Source organism: Canis aureus, chromosome 1 (assembly GCF_053574225.1).
Source record: "Canis aureus isolate CA01 chromosome 1, VMU_Caureus_v.1.0, whole genome shotgun sequence".
Lineage (NCBI taxonomy): Eukaryota > Metazoa > Chordata > Mammalia > Carnivora > Canidae > Canis > Canis aureus.
In genome coordinates this window covers 29,826,255-29,845,237 of record NC_135611.1, presented here as the reverse complement: position 1 = coordinate 29,845,237, position 18,983 = coordinate 29,826,255, and the positions used below count along the sequence as shown (strand labels likewise).

General features: G+C 39.8%; 1 protein-coding gene and 1 long non-coding RNA gene across 3 annotated transcripts in view; one reads left to right on the top strand and one right to left on the bottom strand.

Moving 5' to 3' along the window:
- The window catches only part of PEX7 (peroxisomal biogenesis factor 7), an 86,171-nt gene extending 85,225 nt beyond the window's left edge, over positions 1-946 (bottom strand). The window contains exon 1 of one of the 2 annotated variants that reach the window (XM_077894322.1): positions 733-946. In XM_077894322.1, the coding sequence (XP_077750448.1) occupies positions 733-862 (130 nt within the window). In that variant the 5' untranslated portion in view covers positions 863-946. The remainder of the gene's footprint in view (positions 1-732) is intronic. The other variant, XM_077894321.1, reaches the window with a different exon arrangement.
- Positions 252-18,261, top strand: LOC144311959 (uncharacterized). Its single transcript, XR_013377435.1, has 4 exons — positions 252-534; positions 6,784-6,932; positions 16,189-16,342; positions 18,157-18,261. It is a non-coding gene; the product is annotated as an uncharacterized LOC144311959 (long non-coding RNA).
- Positions 18,262-18,983: the final 722 nt, after the last annotated feature.

The window sequence follows — 18,983 nt, the reverse complement described above, 5'->3', positions numbered from 1 at the left end:
CTTTTTTTTTTTCATCTGTAGGACCAAACAACGACTATCAAAAGCTGACATTCTACAAAGACTTACTTCACATAGCTTCAGCATGAAAATATAGGGATACACATTAAAAGCAGAAAATTTAAGAACGGAACCCTGCCTTTCAGTCTAGCCCTTGAAAAGAGACCGTGAACTTGAAGGTCCAACTACTTGCAATTGTCTGCTTTTTCCTGAGACAGCAAAAGGAAGGGGCAGAACTTGATCAGTGTCTTGACGGCCAGTGTGGGGAGGCTCCGAGCGTCGGCTCAGGAGACGCACGGCCCGGATGGCGACCGTGGAGACGGGGGACCCACTGGCAGGTGCTGGGGGTGACCCTGCAGGCCGTCGCCTTCCAAGTCCTGGCAGCAGCGGGCACAGCCGCGAAGCCCGCGCCCTACAGGTGCGCCCCGCGTGCCCGGGGCGGGGGCAGGGGTAAAAGGTCGGGGCGGTGGAGTCGGCCGACTGAGGAATAAGGCAGGACGCCAGGCTGCGGGCACCGCCCACGTGCTGCTTCCCACGGTAAGGAGCCACGGACTCGGTCTCCAGACCCGCTCCCCACGCGGGACAAGAGAGGCGGCGGGAACCGGCGCGAGCCTCGGCTGCCCCCGCTGGCCATCCGCGGCACTGGCTGCTGTCGGAAGTGCTTTCTGACCGCGGGGGGAAGCTGGGGCTCGACCGGAACCCGCCCCCGCCCCCGCCCCGGCGGCGCGGCCTCACCCGCGATGCCGTAGTGCTGGGCTGCGGCGCACGCCAGCCGGCCCGGCAGGTACGGGGAGAACTCGGCCGCGTAGCCGTGGCGGCCCGGGACCCGCAGCGTCCGCACCGCTCCGCCGCGCGCCCCGTTCATCCCGCCCGCTGCCTCCGGGCCTCGCCGCCCAGGCGCCGCCACAAGCCTTTCCGAGTCGGAAGCCGACCGTCCCCCTCGGCAAGTTAGAAACCCAGGAAGACGAGGCGGAAGTGAGGCCACCCGGACCCTGAATGCTAGACTTCGATTGGCTCGCAAAGGAAAGGGCCTTGACTCCGAAGGAGTCCATTTTTGTTTGGGGCAAAACAAAGTGGTTTGCGCCACCTATCCTGAACTAGGCTGAGCACGGCAGTGATTCTACGGTTAGGTGTTGCTTACAGACAACTCCTGTCTTTGCGTATTAGCCTTCCCGGAGGGATTTTTTTGTTTTATATTAATCCATTGAGATCTTGGGAAGCTGGCAGCAGGAAGTGTTTCTGATGATTACATAGTAAGACAAGCTACAGCAACTCACACTGAGCAGCGAGCCAGAAGGCAATTGAGGGCTGTGTTGTCCGGGGTAACCTGAAGTAGTATTAAATCAGGCGGGAGTGAAGCATGGCAAAAAAGATATCATAAGCAATTAACTTTTTTTAAAAATGCCCACTGGGACGCCTGGGTGGCTCCGCGGTTGGGCGTCTGCCTTCGGCTCAGGACGTGACCCTGGAGACCCGGGATCGAGTCTCACATCGGGTTCCATGCGGGGAGCTTGCTTCTCCCTCTGCCTGTGTCTCTGCCTCTGTGTGTGTGTGTGTGTGTGTGTGTGTGTGTGTGTGTATGTGTCTCATGAATAAATAAATCTTAAAAAAAAAAATTCCCACAAAGTATATTGTATAGTCACTAGTGCTCAGATGCGAGGCTAATGGGGAGTTAAAAGCCAGTCTAGCATTTGTTCAAGCAAAGATTATGGTAATGGGAGTGAAAAATACATAAGATTTTAAGGCAATAACGTAATAAATGATATGTAAGGAACAGGAAGGAGTCAAGATGATTCCCACATTTCTGACTTAGGTGCCTGGGTGGATACAAGGACTCTATGCTGAAATTAGGACCATGGGAGGAGTAACAGTTTCGAAAGAAAATGAGCTCCAGTTTTAACATGTTGAATGTGAATTTCTCATGGGCTATTGGACATTCCCTCAGAGACTAAGGCAAGAGTGCTTATGTGCAGGTAGAAAATATGTAAGTTGTAGAAAGCATTGTTCTCACTCAGGAGAGTTCTATGAAAAGCGAGAAGGGCCAAAGACCTTGGGGGAAAAACACTCATATGTAAGACTTGGCAAAAAAAAAAAAAGAGGAGTTAGGGAAGGATAGAGGAGACACAGATGGATCCTATTAATCAGTTCAAGAATACAGCTCAAATTGGGAGGGTTTGCACACCTCATATATCCTCTAGTACATATGTTTCATTGTTTTCATGTTCTTTGCACTGTGTGAACCTAAGGTCCCAAGATGGTTGATGTCACTTCACTCTCATCTCCCATATGCTGTGTTTTTGGAAGTGGCACGAGGTGGCTTGTGAGCTCTGAATCAGTGTCAACATGGAGGCTGCTTTATCAGACACAGACAATTTAAATTCCGATTTAAACTACATCATCCCAACCAAATAAACAGAGCGGGAGTCCTCACGTCCTTTAAACTCACAGTAACAAAGAAAGACCAACAACCCAGACAGCTAGTCAGCTAGTAAGCCTTGAGTGTCTGCACCTGCAAACAAAAAGAAAATGACTAAGCCAGTCCCCAAACTTTCTCTCTACGGGTAGCCATGAAAAGGTATGGGTAAAAATCACCAAGTATGACCATCTTATTTAGTATTTCAAGTACAATGAAATCTTCAACACTAGTTGGAATTAAATAAATACCTATAAGCTTAAGAAAAGTTTTAATTTAACATGTTAACATAATGGTGGGGCCTGTAATACCTTTCTCTGCCAGAAAGGAAGTACATGAGAAGGTTAGAAAGACTGTGGACACGACACAGGAACCTTTCAGAGGGGGCTTTTCCTGGGCATATGTGGGGCAGTTAATATATTGCTAGTTACATATTATAACCTACTGAATAAAATAAGAATCTAAGAAATCACACTGATATGAATAATGGGAGAAGAGGCAGTGTTTCTTTACAATAGAATTCCCATTAATAAAGGTAGATGAAATCACAAGTAATTATTTGGCCATCACCAGAGTAATAATTGTTTTAGGCAAGAATCATCAATGGATATTGAGACTAGTAGGAGGAAGTATAAAGAGAAACAGGATATTTACATAATCTCAAAAAGTCTCCCCATTAGATTCTTATTAGTGAAAAAAAGGAAATTTGGTAACTTTACAGTGAAGACACCTAGCAAACACCACCTTGGCCAAGTGGTTCAGCATCCAAAACTGGCACAAATCCACAGCCTGTGCCTCCTGACACAATGCAGTGGGAAGAACACAATGTCCCTTCTGTGCCGTTTCTGCCCGAATTGCATAACCTGAGGAATGCAGATGATGAGGAAACAAACTGAGTGACATCCTACAAAATAACTGGCCTGTGCTCTTCAAAAATATTGAAGTAATGAAAGACAAAGAAAGACTGAAGAATCGTTTCCCATTAAAGCACACTATGGAGACATTGCAACTAAAGCAATATATGATCCTGAGTTAGATCCTGGACTAGAGAGATGTTTCTCTTTTGCTGTAAAGAACATTAGAGGACAATTGGTAGAAATTGTGTAAAGAGTTGTGGATTAGTTAATAGTTTTATACCGATACTAAATTCTTGATTTAGTGATAAGTCACTGCATTGTGTTTATGTAAGGCTGTGTTCTTGTTTTTAGGAAGTATATACTATATTTTGAGCACTTAATAATTAGAAGAGTGGGTACTTAAGCAAATGGCTAGATAAAGCAAAGATGATAAAATGTTCATATTTAGGAATCTGCATGAAGCTTATACAGGATTACTTTGAATTATTTTTCCAACCTTTCTGTAAATTTGTAATAATTTAAAATAAAAAGTTTTCTTTTGGGGCACCTGGGTGGCTCAGTGGTTGAGCATCTGCCTTTGGCTCAAGTCATGATCCCAGGGTCCTTGGATGGAATCCACATCGGGCTCCCTGCAGGCTGCCAATGTCTCTGCCTCTCTATATATATTTCTCATGAATAAATAAAATATTTTTTAAATTTAAAATTAAAATTTTTTCTTTAAAAAAAGAAGCCTGAACTTCTGATTTCTGATTTTGTATGTAAGGAGATTGGAAGTCACTACTCTGTCCTAACAACAAGTAAAAAGCTGAACATGAACAACTGCTCTTGGATCTCTGAGGGGAAGACCCATAGCAAACCTCTGCCTTTCAGATTGGAGAGACAGGGATCCCTGGGTGGCTCAGCGGTTTAGCGCCTGCCTTTGGCCCAGGGCACGATCCTGGAGACCTGGGATCGAATCCCACGTAGGGTTCCCAGCGCAGGGAGCCTGCTTCTCCCTCTGCCTGTGTCTCTGCCTCTCTCTCTCTCTCTCTCTCTCTCTCTGTGTGACTATCATAAATAAATAAAAATTTAAAACAAAAAAAAAAGATTGGAGAGACAGGTGAATGCAGCAAGTCGTAGCTTACCAGAGCCAAGATTCAGCATTGGAGACTAATGGTAGTCTCCTTTGTAGGAAAACACAAACTAGAATTCATAAATTACTGGATGCTCAGTGTGGAGAGGTCTGAGAGATTAAAATCTCCAAGGAGGGATCCCTGGGTGGTGCAGCGGTTTGGCGCCTGCCTTTGGCCCAGGGCGCGATCCTGGAGACCCGGGATCGAATCCCACGTCGTGCTCCCTGCATGGAGCCTGCTTCTCCCTCTGCCTGTGTCTCTGCCTCTCTGTCTCTCTCTGTGTGACTATCATGAATAAATAAATAAAATCTTTAAAAAAAAATAAATAAAATAAAATATCCAAGGAGACCCAGTCATGGGTAGGGGGGACCCAAAATATTGCTAGAGTTACCTCCAGGAGACCAACCAGTTTCCCACAGTAAACATCAGAGAAAAATCCGCTCCTGTTTCTGGTGGTAAAGCATTTTGGAATATGTCAGATCACTGTGTTCTTAACAAGGCCTGTCCTCAGGGAAAACTAGTTAACCAGAGCCTAAGTGACCTGAAGTAAGGGAAATAGCCAACTCCAGCCCATTCCAGACATTCTGTCCTACCTTAATGGGGAAAAACAACAACAACAACTAAGGAACGCTTGGGAAGTTCACACTCCAGATGTACAAGCAAGGTTCACTAAAAGACCAAGACCTAATCATAGGAATAGAGAATGCTTCTCCTGCCCCCACACCTTACCACCACATTACTAAAGGCTTATTTATAGCAGATCTGAAGTGTACAGTTCAATCAGTTTTGACAAGTGCATAGACCATGGAACTGACACCCCCCCCCCGCCCCATCAAGGCATGGAACATTTGTATCATCCCAGAAAAGTTCCCTTGAGCTCTTTCCTAATCAAACTTGCCCCTTACCCCTGCCCCCCCCATCAATCGCTGATCTGATGTTTGGCTTGTTAAAGACTGCCTGAAATTCCAGGACTAGAAATTTATTCCCTGTGAGTTTTTTAATTGATTATTTGAAGATTCCTCTTTTAAATGCAAGTAGGCCACCCGACAAAACACTGAGAATGCTGGATTTTTATCTTAATTTGCAGTTTACTTCTCAGTTTCATACTTTCTCTAGAGTTTTGTACAGTAGAAGAGTTTTGGCTACATCAATCATTTCTAGCTAGGAGGTCTTGAAGACTGTAACAGAGTGGGATAAAGTATGCTAAATATTTCAAAAGCCAAGCCGTTTATTAATCCACAGCAGAGGCCAGCCTAAAACTAACTTTTTTGGTTTGTTTTTATGCTGAAATTATATGGACGCAAGATGCTTACATTTGTTCTCTGGTGTTTTTTTTTTTTAATTTAAATTCAATTATACTACATCATCAGTTTCAGATGTAGTGTTCAATAAATCATCAGTTGCATGTAACACCCAGTCTGGTCTTGATATTAATTTCTGATTGCTTTTGAAATCATAGCATTTCTGGGGCTCATAAAGGTAAAAATTTGAAAAGGTTCATATAGGTTTTATGTGAATTGATCTTTAAGGGTCTGCAACAGGAGTTTACCAAGCCCAAGTAGACTAAGGCAGAGAGTTGCTGTCATATACACCTTATTGGGATAATTGAAAACATATGAATGGTTGATTAGATAAAAATGATCATATCAGGGCACCTGAGTGGCTCAGTGGTTGAGCATGGTCTCAGATCATGATCCTGGGGTCCTGGGATTGAGTACCACATCCAGCTTCTTGCAGGGAACCTGCTTCTCCCTCCGCCTATGTCTCTGCCTCTCTCCAGGTCTTTCATGAATAAATAAAATATTTTTTTAAAATTATTGTATCAATTTAAGTGTCCCAAATTTGATGACTATGGTTATGTGAGAAAATGCCCCTATTTTTAGGAAATACTTAGGAAGTAACAAGAGATAAAGGGAATTATGAAAGGGTAATCCTTTAAATGGTTCAGAAAAAGTAAGGAATATGGACATGCATGAATAGAATGATAAAACAAATATGGTAAAAATGTTAAGAATTTAAGAATCTGGGTAAAACATATATAGGAATTTTATGTTTTATGTATTACTCTTGTAATATTTCTCCAAGTTTAAATTTATTACAATTGAAAGATTTTCTTAAATATATGACTAAAGATTTTACCAATTTAGACTGTTCTTGCCCAATTAGTTTGAGTTAGTAGGAAATGGCTCTAATTTGTTAAGTAGTACCTGGGAACCTGTGAAAAATTCCTATACTGGTGCCTGTAGAGTTCCTGTCAGTGAATCATATGCCATAAACATCTGTTTTGTGATTCTACTGGGACTTCTGATTTGTATAAATTTGAAGGAGTGTGTTTGGGAAGAAAAGCAGAAGTTTCCTGCTACTTAAGTCTAGAATGAAACAACTCACACACTTTATATTTCAGAGCTAATCAAGTGGAAATGTCAATGGGGAAATCCAGGTCAACTATAATTCCCATCATGACTAAGCAGCATAAAGACTGACTACAGCAACCTAGAACTGACCTCAGAGAGAAATCAGTCAAAGCAGGATCAGTCGTTTCCAGGATTCTTGGTAGGTTTACTCAGCAATTCATAAATACTACTATTTATAGTAAGCGTAAATCTCGACCAGTGCATACATTTCACTTTTGGACAAACATAGAGTACAGACCAAGCGATTTCTCTGGATTATATATTTTGTTTGTATATTCTTTTTTTTAAGATTTTATTCACTTATTCTTGAGAGAGACAGAGACAGAGACAGAGACACAGGCAGAGAGAGAAGCAGGCTCCATGCAGGGAGCCCCACGTGGGACTCGATCCTGGGTTCACAGGATCATGCCCTGGGCTGAAAGCGGCACTAAACCGCTGAGCCACCCGGGCTGCCCAATATATTCCTTTTTTTTTTTCTTTTAAGATTTATTTACTTACTTATTCATGAGAGACACGGAGAGAGAAGCAGAGACTAGGCAGAAGGAGAAGCAGGCTCCCTGCAGGGAGCCCTATGTGGGACTTGGGACCCGATTCCAGAATCACGCCCTGAGCCAAAGGTACCACTGAGCCACCCAGGCATCCCTCTTTATTCTTAACAAATAAAATTTTGGACAGAGAAACAATTTGCCAAATATACAGGGAATGTCTATGATCATCTTAAATCTGAGCATCAGACATTAAAATTCTAGTATGCCCATTATGTGCCTTGGATTTCTTAGCTCTGAAAGAGCATATTCTTCAAAAGCTGTCATTTCAGAGGCCCCTGGGTGGTTCAGTAAGTTAAGTGTCTGACTCTTGATTTCAGCTCAGGTATGATCTCAGGATGGTGAGACCAAGCTACGTAGGGCTCACATGCTGGGCATGGAGCCTGCTTGAGATAATCTCTCTCCCTCTGTCTCTGCCCCTCCACCCTAAAAAATTCTATCATTTCATTTTCATTAACTAAGGAATAAAAATAATACTGGTTTCCTTCAAACATGTTCAACCCCTTTGGTCAAAAAGGCAAAAAGATGAAATCTTAGAAGTTGTCTGGCATTCTTCTCAGAGTCCCTAAGATCCTTGATGTTCTATAGTACAGTATTTTTTTATTTTCTTTTCTTTTTTTCTTTGTTTCTTTGTTTTCCTGTTCCTCAAACACCCCAGTCTCCAGCCCCAGGGTCTTTGCACTTGCTATTGTATAGTTCTCTCTCTTTTTCTTTTCTTTCTTTGTTTCTCTTCTTTCATTCTTGTAGTCTGTAATACAGTATTATTCACAGTTAAAAAGAAGTCACTACACTGTGAATCAATTCATTATAAATAGCGATGACTAGAAATTTCAGCTCTGATGATGTTGACTATAAGATTTTCAGCAAATAATTAATCTCTGAGTCTCAGGTTCCCCATAAACAGAGCTTCCTAAGAAGGGCCAGCAGAACAGTGAGGGATCTAGAAGCCACATGACAGAGAATTGTTTAGGAGAACTAGGGTACTACTACACACCTATGAAAATGGCCAAAATCTAGAACACCAACACCACCAAATGCTGGTGAAAATATACGGAATAGCAGGAACTCTTATTCATTGCCAGTGGGAATGCAAATGGCACAGCCACTTTAGAAGACAGTTTGGTGAGTTCTTACAAAACCAAACATATCTTCACCATAGGATGTAGGAATTCTGCTTCTTGGTATTTGCCCATAGGAGTTGAAAAGTTATGTTCACACAAAACCTTGCACATGGATGTTTATAGCAGCTTTATTAACAACTGCCAGAACGCGGAAGCAAGTTGTCCTTCAGGAGATGAATAGATAAATAAACTGTAGTACCTCCAAACAATGAAAAATAATTCAGTGCTAAAAAAAAAAAGTGAGTTATCAAGCCATGAAACAAGACATGGAGGAAACTTAAATGCATATTACCAAGTGACAGGGGCCAACCTGAAAAGGCTATGTACTGTATGCTTTCAACTATAGGACATTTCTGGAAAAGGCAAAATTATGGAGACAGTAAAAAGACCAGTGATTGTCTCCGGGTTGCATGATTCGCGGGGGGGCGGGGGGGGGTGCGGGGGGGAGGTCTGGGTAGCTGGTGGGAGTTGGGAGAAATTAATAGGGAGAGCACAGAGGATTTTTAGGGCAGTGAAAATATTCTGTATGATACCATAATAATGGATGGACACATGTTATTTATACATTTGTCTAAACCATAGAATGTACAATGCCAAGAGTAAATCCTAATGTAAGCTATGAACTTTTGGTGATTATGATGTGTCAATGTAGGTTTATCAATTGTAACCAATTGATAACATGGTAAAGTGTAATATACCACTCTAATAGGGGATGCTGAAAATGGGGGAGGCTATGCATGGGTGAGCACAGGGGATGTATGGGAAAATCTCTGCAACTTTCCCTCAATTTGTCTGCAAACCTAAAACGGCTCTTAAAAAAAATTCGTCTTAATTTTTAAAAAGTCTAGTACATTAAACACAAACCTTAAGAGCAGTTAATGTTCTTAAGTAAATTGAAAAGTTTTAGAATTTAGTTTTATTCTCTACCACTCTTCAAAGAGAAAACTTTCAAGAAGTTAAAAAGGAAAATGAAATCTCCCCTCCCCCATCTCACTAACATGGATTGCCTACAGATTTCTTCTGAAAGATTCTTTTGTTCCCTACACCCACTGACTTTTCTGGGTGTTCTTTAATGCTGCCCCCTACGCAGGAAAAATCTTTACCTTCTTATCCCACAAGCCAACTCTCTGTCCTCTTTCAAATTTCCCCTTTAGGTCAACTTCTTCCAGAAATGTTAACTCATGTCTAAGATTTAACTTCCAAATTTGAAAGGAGCTTGCACCTAATATAGTTTGTAAGAATTGTTAATTGCTTTTCTAACTTTTTCCTCTAATGGGGGTGATACAGAGCATATCCTTTTTGTGACAAATTCAGTGAATAAGATATTTATTAGGTAATTATTATTAAGGCTTTTTTTATGGAAAAAGCAGCAAATTCAATGTCACTGCTGTGTTTTGAGGGACATTGCTTTACTTTTTTAGAACTTTATTTTCTCAACTATAAAATAAGTATGATGGAGTCTGATTCTGTTTATCTCTTAATATCAGGACTCCAAGACTTGCTATATAGAAAAATGTTTATAGTTGAAGGTTATTTTTATTTAAACTAAGACCACCAGGGGGTGGCCAGGCTTTATCCCAAAACCTAGATTCTATACTTCACTGACAAGAGTAACATTTGCTTTTAGTAATGAATGTAGGTAGCATCACAATCCAAAGCTGAATTCAGAGAGTAAATATTGCTGAAAATCACACTCCTCAAGAAGAAAGTTAATGGTGCCACAAAAAGGAAAGTAAAATGACCTCAGATTGGTTTTCTTTAAAATCTTACCACTTATTTATAAGATCTTCATTCAAAGATTAAGAATATGTAGAAGTTTTCTTGCATGTATGCTTTATAATTTAAAAAAATTAACACACGCACATGGTTAAAAAAAAAAGATTCAGAGTGTGCAGTGAGAAGTACATCTCTGGGACGCCTGGGTGGCTCAGCAGTTGAGCGTCTGCCTCAGGGCAGGCTCGGGGTATGATACCTGAATCTGGCTGGGATCAAGTCCCACATCAGGCTCCTTGCATGGAGCCTGCTTCTGCTTCTCCCTCTGCCTGTGTCTCTGCCTCTCTCTCTCTCTGTATTTCTTATGAATAAATAAAATCTTAAAAAAAAAAAAAAAACCAAGAAGAAGAAGTAGATCTCCATCTCACTCCAGACCCTTTAATTTTTCAGTTCCCCTCCTTAGAGAGAATATATTGTTTACTGGGGGAAAAAAATGCAGAACAATGCTTAGAATATGACACCATTTGTGTTTTCAAAATACATTTATGTGTGTATATGTCCTGCTTGTAAATTCATAGAATCTCTCTAGAGAAATACAGGGAGACTGGTAATAGTAGCTCCCATTGGAAAAAAAAAAAAATGAAGCTACCAAGAGACAAGACTTACTAGTCACCATATGATTTTTTTACCTTTTAATTTTATATCATATACAATTATCAATTAAAAATCCCCACAATGTATCTCCGAGATCATTCCATACCACATGTGGTTCTGTCCCATGCTTTTTAACAAGACAGAGGATTCTTAATCTACTTGAATTTACATATATTCAACTTTACCCAAAATAATATTGCTGAGAACAGGCTTTGGGACTAAGTAGATCAGGATTGAAATCCAGGCTTCGTTACCAACTGTGAGTACAACTGTGGGCAACTTACTTTACTTTCATTTCCTTCTCTAAAAGTGGATATAATAACAGTCTTTAGGGCTGTTGTGAGGATTTACTGAGCAAATTATGCAAAGGGCCTAGTATTATGCCAGGCACAGAGTAAGCACTCAGTAAAGTTTAGACTTCTTTCTCTCTTGGTTAATTGGGGGAAAAAATTGATTAAATGCCTAAAATAAGGACACCTGGTTGGGTCAGTGGTTGAGCCTCTGCCTTTGGCTCAGGGCACAATCCCAGGATCTGGGAATCTGGGATTAAGTCCCACATCGGGCTCCTTGTAGGGAGCCTGCTTCTCTCTCTGCCTGTGTCTCTGCCTCTCTCTCTTTTTGTGTCTCTCATGAATGATTAAATAAGATCTTTAAGAAAAAGGGGGGATCTCTGGGTGGCTCAGTGGTTTGACGCCTGCCTTTGGCCCAGGGCGCGGTCCTGGAGTCCCGGGATTGAGTCCCACGTCGGGCTACCAGCGTGGAGCCTGCTTCTCCCTCTGCCTGTGTCCCTGCCTCTCTCTCTCTCTCTCTCTCTCTCTCTGTCTATCATGAATTTAAAAAAAAAATCTTTAAGAAAAAAATAAAATAAAATAGCTTTCCTAGAATCCTTATTCAATTCTGTCCACTTGGACAAAGGAGGCTAGAGACTATAGCTTTAAAGCTGGGCACATATACGCAACCATTAATGTAGGGGTTTTATTGGCAGGGAAGAAGGGAAAAATGGATATTGGATAGGCAACAATTTTTGTCACAGATACCTTAATCTTCAATATAATGTGTGTGGATAGATAGATTTATAAGGAGAAATTTTACAGCATCACTTGGGGAATTATATATATGTAGTACTTTTGAGGTTGTTGCAAATGATTATTAAAAATCATATCTATAGCCCTAATTTTAAATATTAAACTTCTGCCCATCTGTAAATTTTTAGAGTGCTGATTATCACAGCTAGACAATTGTTTAAGAAGTGCAGGTTATAAAAAAAAAAAAAAAAAAAGAAGTGCAGGTTATGAGTAAAATTATTGAATAAAGTGTACTATTCCTGACTCTCAAAATAATCTTCATGTATTTACAATTGAAATAAAAAAAAGGTCTCCACTGATCTCCTAAATAAGAGAGAGGGAAAAAAAAGCCCTCCTTTGAGGGGTCCTATTTTGGGTTCAGGGAAGATAGTGTGTGTCCATAAATCCTTGGCCTCTTAGAGGTATTGGCAGGGCGTGAGAGTGCAGTCAGCTGTCCCCTCTCCTCTTCCCCATGCCCTGCAGCCCCAGGAGGGGACCAGACCCGTGGCTCTGAAGCAGCAGGCATAGTGGGAAAAGCTCTGAGCATGTGATTAAACTCAGTTCTGGCTCAGTTGGGAAGACTGACTTCCTTTCTTTTGGTCTCAGTTTTCTAATTTGTAAAATGAAGGTGATTAAATTTGGTTACTGTCACTGCAGTTTATTTCACTGCTAGGGTAATCATTAATTTCTTGAAAGGTTTCTAAATTTGTACTGTCCATCTCTCTGTCTCTCTCTCTTTTGTTTTTGTTTTGTTTTGTTTTGTTTTGTTTGGTCTTAGAAACACTTTTGATTGAAGACAGGCATATATATAACAAAGCAATAGCACGTTTTCCAGTTACCCTGACAAAGAGGACATTTCTTCAGCAGTGTATTAGTCAATTCAGGCTGCCATAACAAAATACCTATGATTGGGTGGCTCCCAGATCCTGGGATCACACCCTGAACCAAAGGCAGACACTCAGCCACTGAGCCACCCAGGCGTCCCTAGGAAAACTATTTTAAAACAGCTGAGTAGGCATTCCCCTCCTTCCTGCTGCCTGGAATATGGATTTGACGACTGGATTACAACAGCCATTTTCTAATCATGAGGTGGCCATGAAGATGGAAGCTATGAGGTGGGGATGAGAAAGGAGAAATAGTGAAGGAGTTTTGATCCTGGGTGACAATGGAGCCACCAAGGAAGTCCTGGACCAACTAAATCTGGACTTATTTTACATAAGAGAAAAATGTATATCTTTTTCAAGCCTCAGTAATTTTGGATTTTTATTACATCTACTAATTGGAGTATATGTTTCATGAGGGCAGGAATCGTTGCCTGTTATGTTCACTGGTATATCCCAGGGTCCTGAAATAGGCATCCAAGAAATATTATTGTTGAGTGAATGCCATGTAATACAAACCTAAACTCTCACTGTATTTTTTGTAATACTGCAAAGGGTAAGCTGAGAAAATTCTGGAGTTTTTGCAATGCTAAACAGAGATTAGCAAATAAAAAGCAGCTGGAACCTTGGCAAAGAGTGGCACAGGAAGATTTTTCCAGTCTACACTAAAAATAGTGTGGTCTCTCTGGGAAGGACAGAGGCTGGTTCCAGCTGGGGTAAACGGTTTATGGTGATCCTGACCACAGAAAAAATCTGAGAGGCTCTGAGATATCAGCCACTCCTTACCTTGCAATACAAGACTATAAAGTTGTAAAATGTTTCATCCCACCAGTGAGATTTTCTAGAATATAAATGAGTAAATATGTAAATAAATAAACCACATTCCAATACTGGATTTGGGGCATCTTGAAGTAAAATCCAAGTCTAATTTGCTTTGTCTCCAGCATCTTAAAGAATGCGTAATACATAATAAATCTTCCATAAATGCTGACAACTTGAGTTGAATTGGGGAAGCAGAATAGGAAACATAAAATATTTCTTATCTTCTCCTATTTCTCCCCTTCTCTTTGACCATGTCCCTCCCCACACCTGCACTCCTCAAGTGAAGTCCAAGTTTGTTAGAAGTGTTGTTGGAGGTTGACTTAAGGACTGCCTGAAATTCCAGTATTAGAAATTTATTCCCTGTGAATTTTTTTACAGGATTACTTGAGGATTCTTCTCTTAAATGCAAGTAGGCTATACAACAAAGAATACTCAATTTTAATCTCAATTTTAATCTCCCTTTACTTCTTAGTTCTATACTTTCTCTAGAGTTTTGTTTCCTCCTATGTAAAATGGGAGTTTCCATTATATCAATCATTTCTAGCTAGGAGGGTTTGAAAACTATAACAAGGTTAGATAAACTATTCCAAATCTTTCCAAAGCCAGACAAAATTGTACATTTATAATTCTGCAGTTGAGGACAGCCTAATATTCTAATTTTCATTGTTTTTAGGATGAAATTATAGGGATGCAAGGTTGTTACCAATTATATGATTAGGAATTGGTTCTCCGGTGTTGATACTAATTTCTGATTGACTACTTATGAAATCATGGCATTTCTGAATTCATGGAAGAAAGTCTTTGAAAAAGTTTATCGGTTTTAAACAGGTTGATCTTTAAGGTTCTACACTACCAAGAGGACTAAGGCAGAGAGTTGATGTCCATCATTCACACTTTATCATGCATGAGTCTTTTCTTTTTTATTTTTAAGATTTTATTTATTTATTTATTCATGACAGACAGAGAGAGAGAGAGAGAGAGGCAGAGACACAGGCAGAGGGAGAAGCAGGCTCCATGAAGGGAGCCTGATGTAGGACTTGATCCTGGGACTCCAGGATCACGCCCTGGGCTGAAGGCAGACGCTAAACCACTGAGCCACCCAGGGGTCTCCCTTTTCTTCAGCTTTATTGGGGGTAAAACTGATAAACAGGAATTGTATACATTCAAACATGCTTTCATTTATGTATATATGGTGAAATGATAAATACATACCCATCACCTTATATAGTTACCTTTGGAAGTTTTGTGTGTGCATGTGTGTGTGTGTGTGTGTGTGTGTGTGTGTGTGGTGAGACCACTTAGAATCTATCCTTTTAGCCAATTTCAAGTATACAGTACAGTATTGTTAACTATCAATCATCATGCTGTACATTAGATCCCCAGAATTTATTCATCTTGCATAATTGAAAGTTTGTATCATTTGATCAATATTCCCTCATTTTCCCCACCTCAACCCCTGATAACCACCATTCTACTCTGCTTCTTTTTTTTTTTTAAGATTTTATTTATTTATTCATGAGAGACAGAGAGAGAGAGAGGCACAGGCAGAGGAAGAAGGAGGTTCCCTGAGAGGAGCCTGATGCGAGATGCAATCCTAGGACCCTGGGATCATGATCTGAGCCAAAGGCAGTTGCTCAACCACTATGCCACCCAGGTGCCCCTACTCTGTTTCTTGTGTATTTCTTGTGTATTTATCGAATGGGTTAAAAGATTAAACTTTTGCACATTATGATACTGCTGAATGTGTAGCTTGAGGTGTCCAGCACTTTTCTTATAAGGCTACTGAATTACATGTTTCTGCCCTAATATATTTGCTACTGGTGGTGAAGACAGATACTATCACTTGTAGAGACCTATTTTTGTTTATTTTTCTTTTAAAGATTTTTTATTTATTTATTCATAGAGGCACAGAGAGAATGAGAGGCAGAGACACAGGCAGAGGGAGAAGCAGGCTCCATGCAGAGAGCCCGACGTGGGACTCGATCCAGGGTCTCCAGGATCACGCCCTAGGCTGCAGGCGGCACTAAACTGCTGCGCCACCGGGGCTGCCTGAGACCTATTTTTGTATAATGGTAGAATTTTTGAATTTTATGGGGTATTTTGTCAAGTACTGAAATAAAAATGACTTCACCATTAAAAAAAAAAAAAAGCTGAACTGAACTCTTGTTCAGCTATTTTAGATTCTGCTAGATCATGTGGTATTTGTCTTTCTGTGTCTGGTTTGTTTCACCTAGCATAGTGTCACAAATCACAGGATTTCCTTCCATTTGTAGGACTTAATATTTCCTCATCGTGACTTTGAGTAGAAGTCTTAGGGCAATTATGGCATTAGCAGCACTTAGAAAGGACTCCCTTTCTTGTTATATTATGTTGGTCTACTACCTGCCCTCATCATCATTTGGGGGTACTTGTTTTTTCTCAACTGAGACATGGTTTTCATCTAAACTTGATTAAACTTCAGAGTTGTATAACATCTAAATTTGGCCAATGCTGTGGGAGAACACTTAACTAAGATATTGTAGGTGGGCGTGGCTAAGAATCTACAATTATATATTTAAAAATTTATTTTTATTTTTATTTTATTTTATTTTTTAGGATTTTATTTATTCATGAGAGACACAGAGAGAGGCAGAGACACAGGCAGAGGGAGAAGCAGGCTCCCTGAGAGGAGCCCAATGCAGAACTCGATATCAGGACCCCAGGATCATGCCCAGAGTCGAAGGCAGACGCGCAACACTGAGCCACCCAGGTGCCCTTAATTTTTGTTTTTATAACTGCTATGGTGAACTCATAAAGACTCAAATTGAAATACCAACTCACATCATTTTGAAACTAGTTAATCTTTTCCATGGTGATAGATAAAAAGTAAAATAATAGAAATACATGATCTTTCCCTCCAGGTGAATCATTATCCTAGTTGAATGGATAGGTTGCTATGTTTAAGGCTGCATGTGGTAGTTATGGGGAAAAATTCCAGCATTGTGGTAGGCAGATAGTAAGCCTTTAATCAATGTTTGCTAGAGGGTAATATAATTATTACTTAAATACTTCAAGCATTGTCTTCCAATATATGATGGATATTTAAACTGATATACTTTAAGGGTCTTTCAAGCTCTGAGAGTCAAGAATTGTGGGCTAATTATTTACCTCACTCATTTTATATCATTTTGTCCCTTATTTTAGTTATATTTTGCTGCTAAAAGTCTTAGAATCTTGTAGGAATGTAAAATGGTTCAGTCAATGTGGAAACAGGATAGCAGTTCCTTAAAAACTTAAAACATAGAATTACCATTTGATCCAGAAATTCCAACTCTGGGTATATACCCAAAAGAAGTGAAAACAGGGACTCAAATAGATATTTGTACACCCATGTTCATAGCAGTTTTTTTTTTTAGACATAGCAGTTTTATTCACAGAAACCAAAAGGTGGAAACAATCCTGTATTTATTGACAGATGATTGGTTCAACAAAATGTGGTATGGTATATCGATATAATGGAATGCTATTGAGCCTTAAATAGGAAGAAAATTCTGATACATGCTACAACATTAAGGATAAACTTTTGAAGACATTATGCCAAGTGAAATAAGCCAGCCAAAAAAGGACAAATAATATAAGATTCCATTTATATGAGTTATCCAGAGTAGTCAAATGTATAGAGACAGAAAGTAGAAATGGTGGTCGTCAGGGGGCTGAGGGGAGGAGACAGTGGGGAATTAGAGTTTAGTGACTGTAGAGTTTCAGTTTGGGAAGATAAAAAGTTCTAGAGATGGATAGTGGTGTGGTGATAGTTGCACAATAGTAGGAATATACTTAATGACACTATACACTTAAAAATGGTCAAAATGTTAAATTTTATTATATGTATATTTTGGCACAATGCAAAATGTTTCTGCATCTTAGCTAGGGTGTTTGTGTTTGATCTAGGATATATATTTACTATGCTTCTATGTAGAAGCAGAAATAAGAAGATTGATATAATCTGAACACAGTATAAAACACATTTAATAATTTTCTTTATTTTCTGGAAAGACAGAGCTGTCAATAGCACAGGCTTTTGGAATGAGAGTCTTAGGATTAGACCCAAGCCTTGTGCTTTTTTTGTTTTTGTGATGAGGAGTCTGACATCTATTTGTATACTTTTAGCTCTTGGGCATGATTAAAATTTATGTGATGCTGTAAATGTACTCACAGCTCCTTGATTATGTATTGAATAAATTGGACAAGTGGGAGATGTATCCCTTACATGGATATTGGCTCCAATGGGCTCCAATGGATAAATGGCTGGATAAATAAACGGGTTCCTTGTCTGTAAGCTCAACTCAACAAAATGACATAGGACATGATAAGGACTTGGGGTACGGCCCCTTCAAACCTCTGTAATGATTTGTAGTGATGACTAAATGAGATAACATATGTAACTGTAAGCTCTTAATTGCTGGGGGCTCTATTTTGGTGATGTTTCCTACTTCTGTTCAAGTACTAAACTTACTTCTTCAAAGCAGAAAATTTAATCCTCTTGTTTCTATTTTATCCTTAATTCTCTCCTTTAACCTCTTTCAGTATCACTAAGGAATGAAGGCTTCCCAATGCGGTCAGGACTTTGCTAATTTTTTGTTCATGTACTATCCAAAAGGATTTAGAAAAATTATGGACTACGCACACAACGTAAGTTGCCCTCTAAAATGTTTCAATCATGATTTTAAAAAGCTGCAAATGATGTAATGTCAATATTATTGAAAAATAATAAAATTTAATAATCATTAAATTAAAAATGTGAAATGTTATTGGAAATAACATTGCTTAATGTGATAAGGTTGTTTATTTTATTCAGTTAGTTCACTTATCCTTTTTCAAGTATGACTTTTCTTAGAATGAGTCAGGGATTAATCATGTTCATTAATAATAATTTTTTAAAAGATTTTATTTATTTATTCATGAGAGACACACAGAGAGAGAGGCAGAAACATAGGCAGAGGGAGAAGCAGGCTCCATGCAGGGAACCAAATGCAGGACTCAATGTGGGACTTGATTCCAGGACTCCAGGATCATGCCCTGGGCCGAAGGCAGGCGCTAAACCGCTGAGCCACCCAGATGTCTCCATTAATGATAATTGTTAAATGCCTTTTTTTTTTTAGAGGAATGCATACCATATTCCCATTAAACTACTCTAAACTTAATAATCGCATGAGATAAATAATAAATGAGCAAAGACATGGTTGATCAACAATAGAGAGTTCAAGTAAAAATTAATATGGATCTAGAGTATGTACAAACTTTTGGGAAAAGTTAACAAAAATGTTTCCTCTGCAAGCCTGATTAAATACTGGTGTAAATAGGAAATACCCACTTCCTAAAAAGATTTTAAAAAATGATGAAAACCTTCTGTC